At 41.7% G+C, this 23,579-nt stretch overlaps 1 protein-coding gene across 1 annotated transcript; it reads right to left on the bottom strand.

The window, feature by feature from the left end:
- Positions 1-752: 752 nt before the first annotated feature.
- Positions 753-22,485, bottom strand: LOC146326701 (uncharacterized). Its single transcript, XM_084719020.1, has 4 exons — positions 21,792-22,485; positions 5,986-6,205; positions 4,540-4,845; positions 753-3,378 (listed from the first exon to the last, which is right to left on the bottom strand). Exons 1-4 carry the CDS (start codon positions 22,065-22,067, stop codon positions 848-850), a joined length of 3,333 nt encoding a protein of 1,110 aa, XP_084575146.1. The 5' UTR covers positions 22,068-22,485; the 3' UTR covers positions 753-847.
- Positions 22,486-23,579: the final 1,094 nt, after the last annotated feature.

Genomic DNA, 23,579 nt, shown 5'->3' with positions numbered 1-23,579 from the left:
CAGATGGACTAAGCTTCGCTCCCCACATGCACCAGTTAGCCTTGAGCGCCCATGACCCTGATGCCCGTTCACCAGTTGTCCTTCTTGAGACCACTATTGATAGGTTCTATATCTGGAACACTCCACAGGACCTGCCATTTTAGAGATCCCTTGACTCAGTCTTCTAGCTATCACAATTTGTTCCTGGTCAAAATCACTCAAATTCTTAAGCCTGCCCATTTGTCCTGCTTCCAACATGTCAACTTTAAGAACTGACTGTTCACTTGCTGTCTAATATATCTCACCTATTGACAGGTGTCACCGTAATGAGATGAGGGTCAGTGGTTTTAGTGTTGTGGCTGATCAGTACGTTATCTTCACTGATATTCTGGGCCATAGTGCACCTTACAGTCATCTTGCAACTGTAGGATGCAATATTGAGTGAGGAATGTCTTTGGGAGACACAGTGCTATCGTTTGGCTACAAAGCACTCTGATCATGATGTAGAACCTGTTTGGAGAACTTTTTACAGATATTTTGTTTGTAGTAGGGTTAAAAAAAAAGTGGTAATGCCTTTAAAATTTTACAAAAACATTACTAGAAGGAAAGACATGAGCCAAAAACAAAATTAATAGTTATAGTAGGTTTTACAGGCATGGTGTGCCTGAGAGGAACTTTCATCATATTGGTAATGAATAAAAGACTGGCAAATATATTATGGCTAGTAATATAAAACCAGTGTTTCTGTTTACTCAATCACACAGCCTAAATGATGGCACTTTCATTAACATGAAATATAATACCAACCATCACTGTCATTTTGAACATAACATGGAATCTACTGTGATGTTTGATTATTGTACAAGTGTCACTTCTTCGATGGCTTCCGTTTGAGACTCAGGGACCTCATGGAGCCAAACACTCTCCTCCCCAAGTCCCTCAGAGATCGAGAGCGCTGAAGGGGCATCCGGGGAGGAGGGGATGGAGAGAAAGAAGGGGAGGAGAGCGGGGAGAGGGAATGGCAGCTGCCTTCCAGGCTCTGAGATCGAGAGAGGTTAAAGAGGCTGGCGGTGGAGGACAGGCGTTTATCTTCCTCCTTTGGCCTCAGCAGTCTGACCCCTTCCTCTTTGCTGATGTACATGCCACCTTGCCCCACATCTAATGAAGAGACCCAGTGTGCCCGCTTGGTGGGCTCCTCGCTGTGGTTGTGAGGCACCAGCAAACCTTGGGATTCACTCCTGAACAAGGCCCTCCTGGAAAGCCTAAGGCTGGAGCTGCGTCTCTCCCCTTCTTCTTTTCCCCTCTTCTTTGAGAAGATGGGGGAGTTGTCTACTTTTGGCCTCTTATCATGACTGCTAGATGAAGCCTTCAGCCTCCGATGCTCCCTCCTCCAGCTTCCAATGCTGTTCCTCCTCCAACCGTAGCCATACTCGGCTCTGTCTATCTCCTCTCTTTCGCTTTCAGACTCTTTACCCCAGAGGCGTCCCTCAAAGCCCCTCCAGAGTTTGTTGGACTTCTTGGGTGTCTGAGCTCCAGATCGCTCTAACTCGTCACCCCAAATGGAGCTATAGTCCTCTCTCTTGGCGTAGCTGCTAACAGTGGCTGCCCTGACCAACTTGTGTGAGGCATGCTTTCCTCTATAAAGCCCCTCCCCCTCTGCCCTCTTCCACCCACCGCCACCCCCAGTCCCTCCACTACTTTGCCGAAGAGATCCACCTCTTGGTTGGATACCGCCATGTTCCAAAGGAGAGCTCCTGGTACTGGTACGTGGCAGGGAGCACTGGAAGGGTGCATCCCGTCGGAAAACAGAGAGCGGGGTGGCACCCAGAGGGGATGGCTGGAGAGGCCGGGGAGGAGAGCGGCCCCTGGGGGTGGGACGGGAGGCAGGGGAGGAAGCTGTAGAAGAAGGAATGTCAGATGGCGAAGGGATCTGCTGGTAGTGGCAGTGAGAGGAGTAGTGCGGAGAGGGTATGTGGATGGATTGATAAGGGTGTATGGGGCTGCTGGAGTGTGAGAGAGGAGGGGTGAGGCTGGACTGAGACTGTGGAGAGTGGGTGACACTGAGAGACAGTTGTATTGGCCTCTGAGGATTTAGGTCATTGATTCTAGTGTAGTCATGTGACTGATCAGTCTGGGCTGTCAGATGAGTTTTACTGTGACCCCTCACCTCACCTGCACTATCTGTTTGGAAGCAGTCAATGTCCAGCTCCACACCTTGTTCCATCAGCCCCACCACAACAGCCCTGGAGAGGCCAGAGAGGCGGGAGATCTCCCCCACCATGGCGGAGTCTTCGCTTAGCTTGGGACTGGAGCTAGACTCTTGGATCAAGCTGCTGCGCTGAGACCCAGGAGCTGATCCAGAATTTGTACCAAACAGTGATGGTCCAGTCTCCAGTGGAGCACCACTGCTCCAGTCTAATGAGCGACAGAAGGCGGACGACCCAAATCCAGGACTGGGTCCAGACCCTGGGGTGACCTCCAGGGAACTGCGGTGGCTTAGGCTGCTTGGACATGTTGAAATGCGAGGGCGAGTCCTAAGTGCTGGGGTGGGTGTAGCAGAGGAGAGTGATGTAGCAGAAGCTGTGGAAGCTGCATTTAAGTCACTCCTCAAAGCTCCACAACTGCCAGTTTTGGGATTGTCCACCAGTCCCCCGCTAGAATTCAAATTAGGGGTCAGGTTCAAGTTGAGGTTGAGATGCAAGTTAATGTTCAAGTCCTCTCCGGTCGCTGATGGAAGGTTCCCCAGGTTGATTGAATTCCTAGTTGCTTTCTTCCCGGTGGTGCTGAGGCTGACTCTGGCAGAGTTTCCCAGCAGTGACTTGCAGGGAGTGACGCTGAGGGCACTGCGGCTCTCAAAGGCAGAAAGGGACTGGGTGGAACCATGACCATGACTTTTTCCAGGGGTACAAAGGCCTCTGTGCGTGACTAGACCAGGTGTGGCAGCTGAAGTGAGATCAGAGGTGGAGGACGTCACTCGACTGTGGTATTGACGAGCAAGTCGAGAGATGTACTGCTCCAGCTGGGTGAAGGAAGGCGAGGTGGGGGGCTGTTGAGGCTGGAGAGGCAGAGTTAGATCAGTGTTGGACTCTTGCGGTTCATCTAGTTGGGGTCCTTCTGGGCTTGGAGAGGCTGATTGCTCCTGGCTCTGGGAGGTGAAGAGGGGGCTCTGGAGGGCGACGGCATGCAGTGGGCTGGGGTAGGGGTACACCTCTTTGGTCCGACGTGACACCAGATCTGTGCAGTAGCGGGGGTCAAGCTGGGGTTTTGGAGGGACGGAGGAGATGGAGGACGAAGCAGTGGGGTCGAGAAGTGGGAGGAGGGAAGAAATCAGGGAGTCACCGAGTCCCATGCAGAGGTCAGACAGAAAGCTCAGACCAGTCGCTTCAAGGTCACTTTGGACTGTAAAAGATGAGAGAAAAATTTCAGACCAAAAGTTTTAATTTTAGATGATCATTTTCTAAGTATTTATATATTCATTTCCACTGATGTTTATAGCCAGAGCACTGTTTTAAAGGAATATTTTTGATTATTTGAAGAGGGTTTGTAAGAGGTACTTATCAAAAGTCAGTGTATTAGTGGAGTACCGGTGTTGGAAGCTAAGCAATGTAAATAGCACCATGGGGGAACTTGTTTTGGTGGAACTTTAGCTATGGGCAGGTGAGCCCTCACATTAAAATTACTAAATCCCTGCAAAAGAAAAGTTAACAGCTGCTAGCTAATTTAACATTTTCAGTGTGTAGGTTGCTATCTCAGAGGTTGTTGTTGTTTTCTCAGGGGCTTTGAAAACATAGATAACAGATGCCACAATACAGACTGAAACCAAGCGACCAGTGGCAGCTTTATGCCCACATTGTGCATCCGGTGAGTCAGACTACTGTTATATAAGCCAAATATCGCTCTCTCCAAACCAACCAGACTCCATAGGCAACATCAGTAATTTTACCTCACAGAACTGCCTTGATCTGTTAGTTAGCTCCTGTTATTGTGTGACGATGGCATTTTTAAGGGTTAGTTAAGACTCACTGAAGGCAGATCAAGGCAGCAGTAGACCAGCAACTCCCATGTTCTGCAATTCAAAATGACGGATTTCATCTATGGAGTCTGTTTGGTTTGGTGAGAGCGATATTTGGCTTATATACCAGCGCTCTTCCATCTGAAAAGACTGTGTGACGTCAAGATAAAGCTGTGAAAATATTCTAAATACAGCACTTACTCACTTACTTACTAAACTAATTTTGATTTTTTTTATGTAGACTGTTTTATAAGTGGTTAAAATACCTTTTGTTGCTCACCCCGTCCACAGCAGTACGTTGCTTAGCTTCTGTCGTGTTGCCCTTCTCTGCTTTCTGCTTTTCCTACCTGTGGGGGTGCTGAGCAGTATATCTACTATAATACACTGACTATCCATACCTCGTACAACCCCACATCAAAATAATCCTAACTATCCCATTAAACTGTCTTTCGTTGACCTTTTTGAACAAACTTCATCCAACTAAAAGCAGATTCATATTTACATTGACAGATTTACATGGCATGGATCTACTGTCTGCACCAGCTCACCTGATACTGGTGTCACTTCTGTTGGTTCACTGTCTTCTGGTCTGCTCTGCAGTGCAGGCTGCTGTTCCTGCTGCTGCTGCTGCTGCTGCTGTTGCTGCTGCTGCTGTTGCTGCTGTTCCTGCTGCTGCTGCTCCTGTTGCTGCACTGCACCTTCTGACCACAAGATGTCAGTGTTGTCGGCAGACAGAGGCACCTGCTCCCACAGCTTCAGAGGTCTGGCTGGTGGTGCCGATCCTCCCTGAGCAGCATCACTGGACACAGAGTAGCAAGAGTCCGAGAGAGAGCTCCCACTCACTGAATAAAAACCTGGACAAGAGAGAAAGGGAAACAAAATGTGTCTTATACTAATATCCATGTGTTAATATCCAGCAATAGTGATAATATAATAACCAACAGCACCAATGATGTAGACCTGGAAAAAGTTCAGCCAACAATTAACTTCCTTGTACAAAGGGTTGCTTCAAGTGAAATTTTAAGAATTATGACATTTTCTGAGAACTTCCCTTTCCAGTTAAGACTAGATCCTGTTAAAGTTTAAGGTTATTCACAAACCAAAAAACAAGAACGAAAATCCCTGAATTCCTGAGGAAGGAAATAATGCTTTTTCTAACTTATTGTAGTTTGTATAAAGAGAAATGGGTAGTTAGTAAGGTCAGTAAAAACTAGGTAAATAAAGACGTCACCCACAGAAACTCAGATTTCATTAACATAAATTCCAGGGGAAAGGTGTCACTGTTCTGGATGCAGTGTTAGACACAAAACATGTGAGCACCGCGGTGTAAAAACCCACTGAGGTTTTTCCCTTTTGAATGGGTTTTTTGAGGAAGTTTTTCTTTCTCTTTGAGGGCCTTCAGGACAGGGGGTTTCACACGCTGGGCAGACTGGAAAGTCTCCTGAGGCAAACTGTGATTTGTGGTATTGGGCTGTATAAATAAAATTTCACTTGACTTACTTGACAGTAGCTCCACAAATCTGGACAAAAATTTAAGATTAAGAAGAATAAAAGGTTAAGTTATGAAACTAACTTTAAACCTACAATTCTGAATTAATGTCTTTCAGATTTTTAGGTTTGAGTTGTTGAATTTCTTGTCAAGTTTTCAGAGTCTCTACGGTAAAGTAAAGAACTGTATAAAAGAAGGTGTGCATGGGTGCGTAGCAGGGAGAGGAATGTCCGAGTTGGGTGTAGAGACACAGAGTTACATTGAGGATGGATAAGAGTTTGCCAACAAAGGCTGAAAAGTTGATAGTGAGACAGTGCCAAGTCACACACTTTCTGTAAACATTAGTAACAAGAGTTTGGTTAATGTTTGATGGGACTTTTCTTACACAAGGTTAGCTGTGGTTATAATCAGAAGGTGACAAACTGCGGTGGTCATTGTTCAGGTCAGTGCGTCAGACCACACACTGTTGGCCAGTGAACACATGCTCAGGTGTGTGCGTGTTTACCTGAACTCGGTCTGGAGTCACTGTCGAGATGGACCGCACCACTGGGGTCCGGTGTCGGGGGAGAGAGCAGGTCAGAGGGGGCGTCCCAGGACAGAGTAGACCAGCGTGAGTTACTCCCCCTGCCAGATGAGGAGTGGACCATCCCGTCCCCTGAATTATTGCCACAGTCCTCTGGGCTGCTCTGACAGGGCAATACCACGATATCTGAGGGAGACGGAGCCTGAAAAAGACAAAACAAAACATGATGTGACAAGTTAGACCTGAGCAATACTGAGAAAATAAAATATTATGAGTCAAAAACCAGTTTATGACAAGCACAGTTACACATATGAGAAATTTGCCTTGGGGATTTTGGTGAATAACAACAGTAAGCAGGATGTTGAGAGAAGGATGACGAGCAAGCACGTCATGTTGTGAAGCAACAAAGATATGGAAAAATATAAGAATCATAAAAATATGCACAATATGGTATTTACATAAAAGGGCTGTACAGTTTGGTGCAGGTGTGTGCAAAGGATTCATCTTTGAATTTGCAAAAGTTCACAGTATACAGTATAAGAATATTTGAAATGTGCACAATAGTCACTCGAAAAAGATGAAGTCAAAAACACATTTACAGATGGTGTACGTAGACCTTACGTTAATGTAATGGAGGGGAGGTTATAAGACTCAGTGTCAAGTGAAGGTCTCTGGCCTTGTTGATGAGAGATTTATAACAATATTTTGACCAAATATCTATACATGACTATGGCTGTGCATACAGCATATGTCATATGTCTGGAAAAAATGGTGAGATGGATTAAAAGGTAATTTTTAGTTCATTTTACCAAAGGACAAGAATCAAATAAATTTGGATACATTTAGCATTTACAGTCATATAGATTTTACAGCCTTTTAAGCTAAAAGATTACTGGGGCTGTACAATGTGGCTAAAAAAAGTCATATTGCAATTATGTTGACTGATATTGTGATTGCAATACAGTTAGTGGGAATGATCATTTTTGCATTACAATTTTCATATTTACTGGGGAAAGAAAAAACAATTAAACTCATGATGACATGATATTTTGTCAGGGTCTGTACCAAACAAATATAGTTGCTTTCATCTGGAGAACAAGATTTTGATATTGCACTTGGCCATATTGTGATTTCAATAATATTGCAAAAAAATTGAGCAGCCTTAATTATTACACTGACTCAATTGCTAAGATTAGGATATAATTTGATATGAGTAATATCAATCCAATAGGTGTATTAGCAGAAATTAATAATCCAAACATGGCAAATGCACGCAAAATTACAGAAAATATATTCAGATTCATGTCTACTGCAATACACTGTGTTCCACTGATTAGCATTATATCACACAAAAATTTATTAGGCTTTCATTACACTTTAAATTATTACTATGGACTATAGACTTTTATTATTACAATGATAAAATGATATAATCATATCTAGAGCTGCAATGATTAATCACTAGCTATTTTGATAATCAATCTGTCTGAGTAATTTTTTAAGGGAAAAAAAACTTTCAGCTTCTTCAATGTGAATATTTTCTGGTCTCTTTATTCCTCAGACAGTAAATTGAATATTTTTGAGTTGTGGACAAAACAAGACATTTGCAGATGTGATCTTGGGCTTTATGAAGCTCTGCTCAACATGAATCAATCAGTGAAGAAAACGATCAACAGATTATTTGATAATTAAAATATAATCATCACAGGAAAGATTTGAAAGACATATTTTTCAACTGACAAGATTGTGACAGGTTTAATTAATTAATTTATTGAGAAAATAACTGACAGATTAGTTGACAATGAAAATAATCGTCACATCACAATATGATTGCACTGTCAATAAAGGAGAATATTGAATCTCTGTCCAGCTTTGAGTGTTTATCATTCTGTATTCAGCTGTAACTTGGTAACCTGCATGTTTAGTGAGGGTGCGATTACTGACGGCAGACTATCAGATTGTGGGTAATGTACTGCCTAAATATTAATAGAGATAGGGCTGTATATTTTCTGATGTTTATATGTCTCACAATATGGAAAATCTCCGTAAAAACCCCAAATAAAAGTCGTGAAAGTCATACAGCAGGAGTCAGAGGAGGAGAGCGTCTTTGAACAATGGCAGTGATTACCGTCTCCCCCCACATGTGACCAAAATTACATACTTAAATTCCATGATGATACACTAAACCATCTCCATGACAACAGAGCATTTCCTTCTGCTCAGGACGTTCGGTAAATGGACCGTGGCGTGATCGTTTTGTTTTGGCCAAAATACTTTTTTCCAGTATCAAGAATGAACCTATTTTTATCACTGTTATGAAGTTATTTAATGACACCTTTCCCAGAATCGTTCATTTGGACAGCAGAAATTTTTAGAACAATAACATGATAAGACTGTATGATCACCTTAAGACAATAAGCAGTTATATTAATTTATTGCCAAGCACTTTATGGAGGTCTGTGTACCTAGATAAGAAAAAATTAAAAAAATATTATAACTATTGTTTCCAACAATAAGCAGTGGATGAAGATGTACTCAGCAGAGGGTGGAAGTAACAAAGTACAATTACTCACATTACTGTAATTAAGTAATTTTTAGACTTTTGTACTTGTACTAGTATTTTTTCAAGTCTGCAGTTTTACTCATACTGAAGTAGTTATTACACTAATCTACTTCACTGCTTTTAAAATCATAATCCATCCCTGAGAATTAATATCCAAACCCTTCATCTGCAGCCAGTAATTTGTAGCCGGGCTATCCGATCTAAAAATGGGCCAATGACAACTGTGTTACACCTGCAAAAAAGTACAGCAGGTACAGGTTTGGAGAGGTAACTGAACACTGAGCAGACCAGCGCAGGAGTTAGGAGTAATTTAGGCTGAAGATTTGGAGAAACAAAAGCCTCTTTGATTGAATGCTGCTACTCAGAGGTGGCTACAGTGCAAACAGTCTGTACTGAAGTAGAAGTACAAATATTTGTGTAAAAAAGACTAAAGAGCAGAAGTACTGATTTAACTTCTTTACTCAAGTAAAAGTTTTTTTCTGTGTGTGTCAGGCTGAAGTTGGTCTTCATGTTGGGAAAGCGGTCCGCAATGGCACAAAATAAAAATAATCAATAATTCCCCTCAGATGCATTGAAGGTAAAGTAACGAGCCTGTTTTGAAAATATGGGGAGTAGAAACTATAGATATTTGTGTTAAAATGTAGGGAATTAAAGAAAAAAAGGTAACCAACTGAAGTACAGATGCCTGAAAATCTAATACTAATAACGAGTAATCTGGATAGTTTTTGATAGGATATTATGTACTTTTAATTAAGTACTTTTGATGCCAGTAGTTTTTATTGTAGTTGAATCATATTTCAGTAACAGCACTTCTCCTCGAGTACAGATTTTCAATACTCTTTCCACCACTGAACCTCAAATATTTTACCTAATCAAAAGTACCCATACAACAATGCAAAAGTACTCCATTTCAGGTTAAGTAAAAGTAGTATTATCAGCTCAACGGGCTTCTCGTCCATGAGTAAATGAACGCTTCCCTCTGCGCAGTGATTAGCAGTTAATGAACAATCTGTGGATTATCTTGAGTAACTGGGTCATGGTTTCTGGAAAGAGACATCGCCGTTGAGTTGTCAAGTGTATTTTTGGGCACCACAAACTTTTTTGTGTCATTTAGACCCATTTTATTCTACGGCTGATGTCTCCAAAACTCAGAAACTCACACCAAAACTATCTAGATGGATAAATAGTACTACAGATTAGAGGAAAAATATAAAATAAAATAATATATTTTTGATTTTGGGGTGAACTGTCCCTTTAAGTACCGTACTTAGTCGCTGTTTTATCTGTTTTAAACTCTTTAAAGTCTTTGTGATAGTAGAGTAGTAGTGTTGTCTGGGGTTTAACCTCCATGATATCATTTACCAGAAACACGCTGCCATGACGTCACACCGCTTACCGGAATGAGGCTCCCCTACACACAACAGCAACAATAACAATCACGCCATCAAGTTAGCAAAGTGCCTCCATTTCCTAGATTAGTAAGAGCTTGGTGGAGTAAACCCCCGTCCTCCAATTATCCTCCAACTAATCCCCCCTACCCACCCAGCAGCCAGGAGGAGCCCCTGCATTAAACTGATGGAGCCCAGACAACAGGAGCACTGATCAATCCTCTTGTTACCGAGGAAACAATACAGGTAGTGACTCACTGCTGGGGCGACAGAGGGCGGGGGGGGGGGGGGGGGTTCAGAAGATAATGGGAGACGACAGATGACGTAACAAAGAGCAGCCGGAGCGGCAGAAGGGACGAGGAGGGGGTGTACTGAGGAGAAAAGAGGGGAGGAAGAGTTATAGACTTTGACTTGTTCTTAAGCTTATCTGCTCTCTCCTTCTGTGAGATCAGGACTAACTCCTGTCCCCCAGTTTTTCTTTCTCTCCAGTGAATCTAAAGTGAGTCGTGGCTGAGTGGGTGACCAAAAAAAAAAAAAAAAAAAAAACGAGTGAGAGGGACAAAAAAAGAGACAGAGACTGAGAAATAAGAGAGTGAGTCACTGACTGAGTGAAGGCGGTGAAGAGAGGAGGGGGAGGAGGGGAGGGGAGGGAAGGGGGGGCAGGCGAGGAGTGGTTGCCGGGTGAGAGAGAAGGGCATCTTGAAGGACCCCCAACTCCCCCACACACCCCCTCCCTGACAAATAACCCCCCGCCCCCCAACCCCCCCTCCACACACACACACTTCTATAATATCCTTGGCCGCCCCGTACTCACCATAGTTACAGCTGCTGCTCTCTAACTCCGCTCGCCTCTCCTCCCACACACGACCACAACAGCACAACGAAATATTTAACTCCTCATCCTCAGCCTGAACACACACTGAACATCCAGTCTGCATGTATGTTCTGCTGTCTGTTCTGCCACAAAATCCCACTCGCTGCAGAACTGGAAGGACCTCAACTTCAGTTTTTTTTTCTCTTATTCTGTCTATTTACAGGTATGAATCAACTCTCCATCTCTCTTTTCTCACACAAACCTCAAGCCCTCCGTAGAGCTGCGCTGACCAATCGATTAATTGTCAGCTTTTATATTAATGGGCAAACCTATCTTTGTAATCGATTAATTGGTTTGAGTCAATTTTTAAGAAAGAAAGAAAATTTCTGGTTTCTTTGCTGCTTTTCTGACATTTTGTGGACCAAGCAACTGAGCAATTAATCAACATTGAAAAAAATCATTAGTTGCACCCCTGGTCTTCTGAATTATAAGCGGTGTCATAATTTCAATATTAAATTGAAAACCTGAAAATCTGCTTTCAGTTTCAGTCACTGAAATCAAAGGCAGAATTAGCGATTCTTCCTGGGTTTTTTTCTCTCTACCCAAACCTGCAGCATCTGGCGCCTGTCCAAAGAAAACCTCCAAACTAATTATCTATTAATCTTTACAAATCACAATGGCATAGCTGTCAGTGTAAAAAAAATGAAATCAAATCATGACCTTAAAGTGTAACTGCACCCCAGGTCTAAGTCAAAGCACACTCACTGCATCATTTTAAAAAAAATGCTAATAAAGTGGCAAGGGGTATGCTTGGACGTACAGGGGAGCCACTCTAGGGGGGCGTGGCCTCAGGGCTACGTAGTAGGAAATGAGACACTGGACCAGTAGTAACATGTAGCAATCAGAGCTAAGTAACCACCGGCAGCTGCTGTCAGACTTCGACAGACTTTGTGGAGAAACATCAGAAACACAGAGAAGTTCTGGAGACACAGGGAGTTTGAAAAGGTTTCTGTGTTGTAGCTGTGTCGTAGCTAGCTGAGCTAACATGAGCAGCTCAGAGAGGCTGAGAGGCTCGGTGTGTGTGTGTGTGTGTGTGTGTGTGTGTGTGTGTGTGTGTGTGTGTGTGTGTGTGTGTGTGTGTGTGTGCATCTGCGGGGGAGGGTCAAAAAATAGCCATAGTCCTGGTGTTGCAACTTAGTTGCAACTTAGCAACTTAATTGATTACTCTTGATCAGCATGTATTTGAAAAAAAGCACTATTTTATAGACTCACGGTCAAGATTGGGAGCTGGGTTAGCTGGGCCACCCAACTCTGATTAGAGTCATGACATAGAGTCCCTGCAGTCAGCTCTTGGTTAGCATTGGCCTTGCAGGACTGATTTTAAAACATAACAGATTTAAGAAAGATAATTTTAAGAAATGTCAATATTAACACCAGCATTGCTGTGCTTCATCACAGTACAGTCATTTAGTTTACAGCACAAAAAAACATGTTTAAATGTGCTGTACCTCTTCAGAATCAAAAGTTGAATTTAATTATAGATTTGAAAATCGTGACACCCCTAGTAATTTGTTCATCTAAATTCTATTTCTCTAAATCTTAATACCACATTTATATTCTATCATTGTAAATATAAGCAGATTTGATTCAGTCCATATAACATTAGCTTGCTGCTCTTTATATTGAATAATCACAGATTCATTGGACATACAAATGTTGAATTTTGGTTAGTGAGAAATGCGTCATCAAAACCAAGATAAAACAATGTGCACACATCTCTTGACCAAGAGCAAGCCATTTCTTTATCCCATATAAATCTCTCTTTTGTCAGCTTATTTTCTTCCATATTATAACATGATGCATTGCACATTACAGCATATAATGTTACACAGAGACCAGTGCATGATCACATCATAGCAGGCTGACAGACAAGTGGGTGGGGGTCTGTCCAGAGCTCTGTAATATGATATACCTTCATGAGAGGGAGGCAGCAGCCCCCCTGGAACAATATGAAGACAATATATGGGTCGATCAGATGATAATGCTACAGCTGCACAAGCAACACACACCTCCTCTTAATGAGTGCATTACGTTATTACAGCGAGACAAACTGCAGCGGTTGCCATGTCGAGGCAGAATAATTTGGTCACACGGTGTAGGACGGAGCCAGTGTTTGGTGAGAAGTACTTGCTTGTTCTACACGGCGGTGCAGTATTTATTGTTTCATGCATTATTAATGTGGTATTGAAATTTAAAGACAGCCCACGCTGTGCATCTTCATCTCCACCAGGCAGTGGAGTGATGTGCACCAGCTTTTCTCAAACATTCAGGTAAATCTTTCATTGAGCATAAAAGTATCAATGTTACAGACATTTTTTTTCTTTTTTCCTGGTGAGCTCAGAAGGATCCTGAGGCAAAGAACCACAGACAAAAGCTGTCTCACTCCACAGGTCAGGGTAATGGCTCTCCATGTAAGATGATGCTTTCCAATGCTAAACCTAATTTCAACACAGGAGAGTGCACAGCACAGCTACTAATCAATTTACCATTTAGTCTCTAAAATGTAAAAAAAAAAACAATTGTGAAAAATACTCATCACATTTCCTCAGATTCCAGAGTGACATTGTGTCTTTTGTCCAACCAACAGTCCAAAACCCAAAGACTCTTCATTTACTATCATGATGGACAAAGAAAAGAAGCAAATTTGGACATTTAAGATGCCGGAAACAGCAAATGTTTGATATTTTTGGTTTAAAAAATTACCAAAAAAAAAACTGATAATCAAAGTAGTTGGCAACTAATTCTCATTTCATTAATTAATTGATTTACCAGCTAAATGTTGCAGCTCTAAAACACATACTGTATATTATGGCAGACACTAACAATTCTTTTGTTTGACTAATTTATCTTCTGATTATTTACTTGATGAAAAATGATCTTTGATTATGCCATCATTCATTATCCATCAATTCCCTGAAGACCAAAACTAGGGCACGATATGATTTAAAAAAATATCATACTGTGATTATTTTGACAGATTTTTTTATCATTTTAATGTTTTATCACACATTTTTTTCTTTTGCAGATCTATTATCCATACTATAAATTATGACTAGAAGTAATGTCAGGTGGTGTAGAGCTTCAGTCCATATTAATAATTATTGATCATTTTTAATGAAGTCCAGAAAAAAAGGTCAAATACACAGCTAATAGACTTAGAAGACTTTAAAAAAAACTGCTATGCTGATAAGCTGATCTATTGATCCAATTTTACTGAACAATTCTTATTGATATTGATGAATTGTCCCTTTCTGATACATATCACTGCTGTTTCACTTCCCAGGTCTAATTCGCTCAGTGAAAAATGTCCATCATAGTTTCCTGAAGCCAACAATAATGTCATTAAATTCTTTATCCAACCAACAACCTTTAACCTAAAAATCATCAGTGTATTGTTCTATTAAGACAAGAAAAGATAACTAATTTCCACCTTTGAGAATATAAAGCCAGTGATTTTCTGTCATTCTGTTGCTTTAAAAATGTCTGAAAAGATTTCAATTATGAAAATAGTTTCTGATGAGGTCGATTAGCCTAATCACTGCAGCTCTACTGTTTATTACAGCTGAACTATACGCAAAAAAGAAATCATACTGCAATTTATTTTTTGACAGGCATTGCAATTGCAATATGAGTCATGATTTTACTGGGAATCGTGAAATTCTCTTACACCTGGAGAATATGATTTGTTGGTTGGGGAATATCTGCAGCACCACAATGCTTCATTTATAATGAAATATTGTGACATAACTAAGGGTTTGTCAAAAAAAATTGTAGCTCCTGTGATTTGGACAATGCACTTGGCCAGTATTTCAATAAACTATCTCGCTCTATTGTCTGTATTTGAACTAAAGGAAACTCTGCTACATAATTTCAACCTCTCCCACTTTCTGTCCTCTGTGTGCTTCCTTCAGCGAGGACAATTATACTTTTGAACACGTAACAGTAACAGTGGCAAAATCATCAGCCTTTCACCAGTTCAGCCATGACACCCATTCTGAGCGGTCGCTGAAAAGTGTGAAAAGACTAACATGTTACACGGAGAGAACTCAAAGTTTTCTTCTAGTTAATAAAGTACAGGCAGAATAGTTCATTTGGAAATCAAAGCTGGCTCTATTTGCATGCCTAAAACTGAATTATTTATACTATTGAAACATATTTATGCAAATTAAATGTGTTTTCTTTCCACAAACAGTACTGTAGAAGCGTTGGTTTTGAATCCTCATAAACTTGCGTGCTTCAAAAACACATCACAGTCATTTTAAAATTGCATTGTTCCATCACAGATGACACCATACAGCCACAATAATCCTGACCCGCCAAATATAGATTTGCGCAGTGATAACCTCTGCCCTACCCCCTCTCAGCGGAAATGTGAATCACATTTCAAGAGTTTAACTCAAATAAATAAATAAAAATAAATAAACAAAGCTGGTGTTAAAGTAGAGCGCATTATGTTATGAGTCATCTAATCCTCGGCTGACAGAATAGTTAGATTTCTAACAGCAGAACAACCTGTGTTTTTCAGAGCAAACTGTATTGAAGTTCAGGTAAAATGAATGTAATGTGTTTGTCTATGAAACCTTTACATTAATCATAACTTTTCCACCTTCACGTTAGTAAATAAACAGCAGGTGCTCCGTCTACTTTCTCCTCCTTGTTCTCTCTCCAGCTGCTGCATTATTTCCACTTTTCCGAACAACAAGAGCAATAATTTGTCTCCGTTTATGCAAATGTTGTGTGTGTGTGTGTGTGTGTGTGTGTTGGTGGAAACCGACCCGGGCAGAGGGTGGCGTGCCAGGCTGCTCTGCTACACTGGCAGCTCCCTTCAGAGGTGAGAATGAGCAATGCTGCTCGGCCCCTCCACAGGATCTCTCAGCACCACGGGGGGAAAACACAGAGAGATGCTGGTAGGTGGGCGGTGAGGAAGGCGGCACATTGTGAGCCGCACTTCCATGCAGATGCCCTCGCTCAGACGGGTCTGTAATTTCTGTCCCCGCACTGATAAAAACAGATTTCATTATTTAGAGTTGTTTTCCTCCCCTCGGTGCAGGGATTTGATTTAATATTATTTCGTCAAATAAACACAAACACCGTTCTGAGGAAGGTGACCTCAGCTGCGGCCGGATTTAGACTGAACACGAATTAATGTGCCGCAGGCTGCTGACTAACACGGCTCATTAGTATCAGGCACACACATTCACAGTGTAATAACACTCTGTGCAAAGTGACCGCGGATGAAAGATCTGTTACTTTCTCAGAATAACAATTAAACGTTAAAAAAGGGATAGTTTCCGGTTTGGAGAAGCAGCAGGGGTATCGGTGCAGGAAGCTAAGCAACTGTTGTGGTCAGCGTCAGCAGCAAAACAGATTTTAACCTCCTAAAAAGATCAATATCACTTTTAAGTTTAAAGCCACTCTTTAAATCAATAATTATACAGGAGTTGCTGGTCTATCGCTGCCTTGATTGGTAATTTGGTTTGTGTGAGGATGTAGACCAGCGATTAATAAAGAGGACATTGGCTCGTGATTTATAACTTATGTACAGTTTATAATAAATAGTGGGCAGAGCTTCCAGGTCTGAAAAGTGAATGTGGATGTGACTTAAACCTGCATTCTTTTTAATGGCCAGCAGGGGGAAACTCCACTGGTTTCAAAAAGAAGTCTGACTGTATGTAAACTTATGGCAAAATGACCCTACTTCTCATTTGATTTGTGACCTCACTAAACAGTTTCCTAACGAGTTTATGATCTCAGACGCTAGTTTCAAGTCTTCTCCATTGCAGCATGATGATTTTGTAAATTATGGTCTGATTTATAGTAAATTAGACAATAAAGTAGGGTATGCTTTAGTCCATCCAGTGCAACACTAGGCAGTGCTGATCAAATATGAATCAATATTCTCTCATTAAATTGCCTATTTCTCAACTAAAATGTTTTAAGAAATATATTTTAACATACTTTTTTATCTGTACTACAAGAAACTTTGTGGCCAGACAGGCCGCCATTACTTCCTGCTGAACAGACGAGCCAAAACCGAGCACGGCCAAAGTCACAGTACGTCATCAGCTCCACGCTTTCGTCAGTACTGCACATGTCCTGGTTGCAAAAAACTAAGATGGCTACCCTTGATGGGGAGGCTTAACAACAATAGTCCAACAAGTGACATGACAGCTTGTTTATCCTTGGAGAGAGTGATATTTGGTTTATATAACAGCGATATCCCATCGAAAAAGGCTGTCTGACGGCAAGGTAAAGCAGTAAAAATATTCTATATGGAAAAATTAAGCTGATAATTTTTAAGATATCTAAAATAGATTTTGCTGCTGGACCTGTCCACAGTCACCAGCAATCTACTGCCACTGATGCAGATAAGTGTTTAATATGACCCCACTTTAAAAAATCCAAACTGTCCCTTTAATGCAATCAAGGATGACCCATTTAAATCTGAATAAAAAAAAAAACTCCCCAGCACCAGCAGACCCTAAACATAACATGTGATGTGAACCTGTCATGTCACTGGTTTGTCAGATCTGGAAATGATCAAGAGATAATCCATGACAGACCAAACACACCCAGCTCTGCACTCTCTGTGCGATGCAGGGAATTCCCTTAAAGTTTATGTCCATGCAAAAAAGTCAGTCATGTATTTTTGATGATGTTTTGGTCTTTAGGAGCAATTTCACTTCTGGAAAGAGGTTAATTTCATTTTAAAAAGGCTGTTCGTGTGGTGGAAATGTGCAAATATTGTTGAAATTGGTGCACTACGATGAAAATAATTTGATTTTTTTTTTTTAAGCTGACAGTAAAGATCTTCATATTACTTGTCCTGTCAAACCAACAGCGAGCTACTTATAGGTAACCATGACTGTTAGCTGTAAGCTGCCGTTAGCGAGCAACAGAACCAGGCACAGCAGAATACAGCTCTATGACAAAAGCTAAAAAGCGGCAAATCCTCACATTTAAGAGCTTGTAAATATGCAAATTTGTGTGACAAATGACTTAAAAGATAAATCCCTTATGTATAGTTGATGATTATGTTTCTATCCCTCATATCCATGATGCATACATAGCTTTAGCAGTTTAGCTGCTTGTTGCTAAAGTAGCTAACCCTGACTGTGAGCTGCCGTGAGTGGGCAATAGAACTGGGCTCAGCAGAATATGGACAGTATTACCATCACAAAAGCTAAAAAAAAAAAAAAAGCCGCAAACCCTCACATAACTATGTAAATTTTCTCTAAAACTACTTAAACAATAAATTCCTTATAGTTGCAGATTTTTCTGGCAATCTGATCCATGATGGACAGATAACTAGCAGCTTAGCTACATGTTACTGAAGTACCTAACTGTGGCTGTTAGCTGCTGTTAATGGGCAACAGAACCAGGCTCTGCAGCCTCACAGTGAATGTGGCTGGTATTAATATCACAAAAAAACAAATGAAAAGTAGCAAATCCTTATATTTAAGAACTTGCAATGACATAAACTTGCTTGAAAATGACTTAAAAAATAAATTCCTTTTATATAGTGGCAGATTATTTTTCTATCCATTCCTCTAATTGACTGATTTTTCGGCTCTCGTCGTCCCTGCTGCCCTTAAGATTCAGTATTCTCTTGCCAGTGCCCATTTTAGATTAATTAATTTACACATCTCCCACTTCCAACCATAAAATCCTGCCGGGTGCACTCACAGTTTCTTTTATCCTCTCCTTTTCAACACATCTTAATGACTTTACGGGTTCAAATGTAGTTCATGTTCAGAAATAAAGGACCAGACCACCTGCAGCCTCAGTGTCCGCAGGCCTCAGGATGGGACCTGTTCACATGCTGTCCTCCTGTATTACATGTCAACCCACATTCCCCACATTCTCAACACAAAAAGACCCGCGTATGCATTTCAGGACAAAGCTGGGAAATGGGTTACTTTATATCTGGGTGTGTTAGAAGAGAGCCTGAGATCATACGCTATCCTAACCTTCCTGTCACAGTCCACTGGAGACGCCAGGATTTCACAATAAAACATCAAAACATCATGAACTATCCCATTCAAACAGGGAATATTTTACATATCGACTGCATGGACTCTGTCAGCTCTGTTTTCTCCCATTCTGTGCAAAATAAATACATTTCTGTTAATTTACATCTGCGTAATTTAGTTTGTTATCCCATATAAGTCAGACAAACGTTAAATCCAGTCATGGAGAATAAAAAACGGCGAAACTCATCCTGCTGAAAAGCGAACTAGCCTAATGCTAGCTTAGCTACATAGCAGTAACTGTCAGATCAGGTTTTCACTCTAGTCGCACAGTTTAGTGTGGTCAAGCTACTGTTAAATCACTTATTTAAATATATTAAGGTGTTAATTAATGTATTATACTAATTTCAAAGAAACTATTATAAAAAAATAGATAAATTTTCTTTCATGATACTGTGTTTTCCCCTCGATTACTGATGTTTTTTCAGTTTTACATCAATTATTGGGCCCAAAAAGACAAAACAAACAATGAGCATCCTATCTAGTCTAACTGTTCTGGATTATCTAGTCAGCTTGAAATCACTGCTCTCTGTCTCTGTAAGGCAGTATACCTCAACCTTGTACTTATATTTTGGTAATGCCGGAGATGAACAATCTTTTGATCCAGAAGATGTGACACATTACAAAAGATTTACAATGTAGCGATAGATTCAAATCCCCTTTCTGACATTTTTGGTATCCTGCCTAACAAGGGGCTCTAGGCTGATTCACGCTGGCCTTCAGCACCAGACTAGCCCAGGTGGTTACATTTTTTTAATTGGAAACATATTTTGCACTCATCTTATGAGCGGTGGGTCAAGGAAGTTCTGTGCAACGTAAAGCTGGAAAAACTTAAGTTCTCTCTTAGGATGAATTCATACGATCCTCATTTAGTCCGGCTGAACCGAACCCTGGAGGGTTTACCCCTTTGATGTGTTTTGTTTAGTTTGGTCTGAAGGCTGGACTAGAACTCTGCTGTGGAGCAAACGGCCACTTCCCGGTCCATCTTGAAGGGGTTGCCTCAGATGGCTGTTAAGTGAACTGCGGTTCATTTCTGGTGTAAACGCCATTCGAACCAATCACAGAAGCGTACCATGAGTCATTTCATTGAGTAAAAATCGTTTTCTCTCCCTGTTTTGGCGTTTACTGAACTAAAAGCATGTTTACTACCAAACTGTGGACCAGCAGAACATGGACTCACTACAAAATAAGAAATGCCTGCATTATTAAATTATTTAATACCCGCTGTCTTACAATATGTTCCTCTAAAGTCTGCTGATATGCGCTCCAGATCAGCACAAACATGAACAGAACCTGATGGTCCTCCATGATGTACGATAACCAAAGTTGGGCTGTTTGTTGTCTTTTTATCGGCAGGCGCAGACTGTATGACCAATAATCGAATGACATCGAGTTTACAATTTCGGGAATGTTTGAGCTTTGCCTCTGTGAACGTCAACTAGACCCACTGAAAAATTTTAACCATGTATCATCCTTGTATTGGTTTGAATCTGGAACCACAATGATATAGATGTGAACTCACCTTAAGAAGTTCTTTAAAGGGACAATGCACTGTAAAATCAAAAAAACATATTTTACCCCTGGAGTATAGTGCTATTTATCCATCTATATTGTTTTGCTGTGAGTTGCCTAGTCTTTGAGATATATGCCATAGAGATTTCTGCCTTCTCTCAAATATAATGAAACAAGATGGCACTTGTCCTGTGGTGCTCAAAGTGCCAAAAAAAATACATGTGAAACACTCAACAGTGATGTCTCTCTGCAGAAATCATGACCCGGTTTATCAAGATAATCCACAGACCTTGCTGTGCAGTTTCATGTATAAACAACTTTGTTTCTGCAGTAGAATCTACTGGAACTATTTTCTCTCTACTAGAAAGAAAATAGTTCCCACATGAAAATGCTCACAACAAGGTCTGTGAGTTGTCATTTGGTTTCATTATATTGGAGAGAAGTCAGACATCTCTAAGGCTGATATCTTCACACCTCTGCAACTCACACCAAAAAAATCTAGATGGATAAACAGCACAACAGGCCAGAAGAAAAATATATGTTTTTGATTTTGGGGTGAACTGTCCCTTTAAAGACCTTTGAACTGTTTAATCTCTTATAGCAGCATAACAGAAAATGAACCAGTGCTATTAATCTTTGCATGTATCATGATACAGTGTTTTTGGGAATTGATTCAGTATCATAAAACACAATATCACAATATTTTCTTACAGCCTGAGGGCAGGGAGTGGGGGCTCAACAAATGTGAGCATTGTGTTCTGCCTTTCTGTTTTTTGTAACTGTATATTTTCTAATATTTTATAATAAAAAAAAAAACCTGTACTTTGGGCTCAGGACAAGATGACATACAGACAGTGATGGAGTCTCTACCTTCACATTGTGTTCATCAGAGTGATCTGAATGCAAACCGGGTGCCAAAGTGACCTTTACAGCTGATGAGCTTACCGGCTGGAGCCAAGAAATGCAGCAGTGTCTGGTTGCTGGTGTGTGTGAGAGAGAGAGAGAGAGGAAGAGAGAGAGAAAGTGTGTGTGTGAGAGAGAGAGTGTGTATGTGTGTTAATACCTCCACCTGATTTTAGTGCCTGTATGTATCCCACCACCACCCACCATATCCTCCTCCTCTCTAACCTTGAGGCAGGGCACAGAGCCAGCCAGACAGGAGCTGGTCCTGGTACCCTGACCTCAATGACATTTGCTCCATGTGACGGACGGACACACACACACACACACACACACACACTGCTGCTGTGTAAAATGATCGGGCTGCATGCATGGTCGGTCTCTGGCACCATCTCACTCAGTTGGGTGTTGAGCTCTCGGCTCAGCCGCAGAGGGACTGGCTTGTTGGCAGATCACCATCATTCCCGCATCCATATTTAATAATCTCGTCATGTAGAGACCCGGCTGGGCTGCTCACTGACCTGTTGCCTGCGGGATGTCGCAGAGCCATGCTCGGCATCGTTCTCCGGGGTTCCGCTCCCCTCCTCCTCCTCCTCCTCCTCGTCCTCCTCCGCAGCCCGGGGCTCCTCCTCGGCGTTGGCTCGGTCCTCCAGAGCTCTGTCCACCATCTCCAGGTGTTTGCACCTGAGCACCTCCAGCTCCAGCACCCCGGCCAGCGTCGCTTTGAGGCGCTCTCCGATGCGGACGCGCTCGGTGCCCGACCACAGCGAGTTCACGCAGCCGCGGCGGTCGGCCATCCTCGTCGGGGTGCGGGCGGGCTGAACCGGGGCGCACCGCTGCTGACCACCGCTCGGGTAGCGTGCAGTGAATGAGAGGGCTGACCGGGCTTTAAGCTCCTGCTGCAGGTAGAGCAGCACGGAGGAGCGATAGCAACATAGCAGCCTCTTGAATTAACGCGATAAGGAGAATATAATCCTCACCATCTGTACCGTGCCATGCAGCCCGCAGCTTCACGCAACCCTGCGGACTGGCACAAGACTAGAATTAATGAATCCACTGGTACACAGAGGGAACATCAACCAGCCACGTCTCATATCAATCCAGCCTTAATTTCCTGTTGACACCGTCCCTTTTTTTTTTTTTATGTCAATCATAAGCTTCCCGGTCCACGGGAGTTACCATGGTGCCGCGCTCCGTACGCTGCGTCCCCGGTGAGACAATGCAACAGACGGACAGAGGCAGGGTGATAACGACATGTGGGAGCAGGCAGAGGGGAGGAGGGGCCTCTGCAGCGGGGCTGTGCACTGATTGGTCCGGGAAGTTTTTCGAATGGACGAGTGGAAGAAAAAAAAAAAAAAATCCTCTGACTGACTGTTCAACTTGTACAATATGTCAGAAGACAAATACTCACATTCCTGCAGTGTTCCCATAGAGGTGGTGAGGTTGTAAAGTGATCTCATCGGGCTCTGTAATGTATTTTAATCACCAGTGGTGTCAGAGTTTCCCTCAGGGGCCTCAAAACCCCAACTTTTGTTCAGGAATAGCTCCTTTTCGTGGTCAGAAGTTGTAAAACAGGTGTCAAATTGGATAATACAACTACTGGTGGCTTAATTCCATTTAGCTGCTTCAGTTTCAGGGTCCTGGGCCCATATTACAGAAATAACCCAATTTGCAGATTCAATCTAATGTGTTTGGTAACCATGGTGATTATGGTTTGGACTTGATTTAGGTAAAAAGCCATTACAGATGACCAATTCCTAAATTAATGTTCGTACTCGAATTTAAGATAGGGAAAGCTTATTACACTAGCATAATTTCCCCAAATTGTAAATAAACTAAAATAAAGTAACTTTAGGATAACTGTTAAGATGTACTAACATTTGCTTTCCCACCTTTCTAGCTAATGACAGGTTTTGCTAACAGGTGCATTAGCTAATAGTATCTAAAGGGAGGTTTTGCTAACAGCAGCTAACAGTATTAGTGTTGCTTTTATGCAATGGTTGCTGGAGACCATGTCTGCTAGCTTAGCCCATTCTCTTTATTTGTCTTGTAAGTAAGCATTGTTGTAAAGAGCAACATCTTTGGATTTCTCTACAGATGTTACCAACACCTCTGACTCATTCACCCATGTTTAAATATATGTTTGAGTATGTCTTTTGCATGCTGTATTGCAGAAACTGCCTTACTTTGAGATCTTGTCTTAACTGTTTGGTAACCAGGGTATTAGGGTTAGGTTAAGAAACATTACAGATGACCAGTTCCTTAGTAAATGTTCCTATCTTAACTGAAAATAAGAAATGTTGATTACA

This window comes from Lutjanus erythropterus, chromosome 5 (genome assembly GCF_056507025.1).
Source record: "Lutjanus erythropterus isolate fLutEry1 chromosome 5, fLutEry1.hap2, whole genome shotgun sequence".
Lineage (NCBI taxonomy): Eukaryota > Metazoa > Chordata > Actinopteri > Lutjaniformes > Lutjanidae > Lutjanus > Lutjanus erythropterus.
The sequence above is the reverse complement of the archived record's forward strand: the minus strand, read 5'-3'. Positions and strand labels throughout refer to the sequence as shown.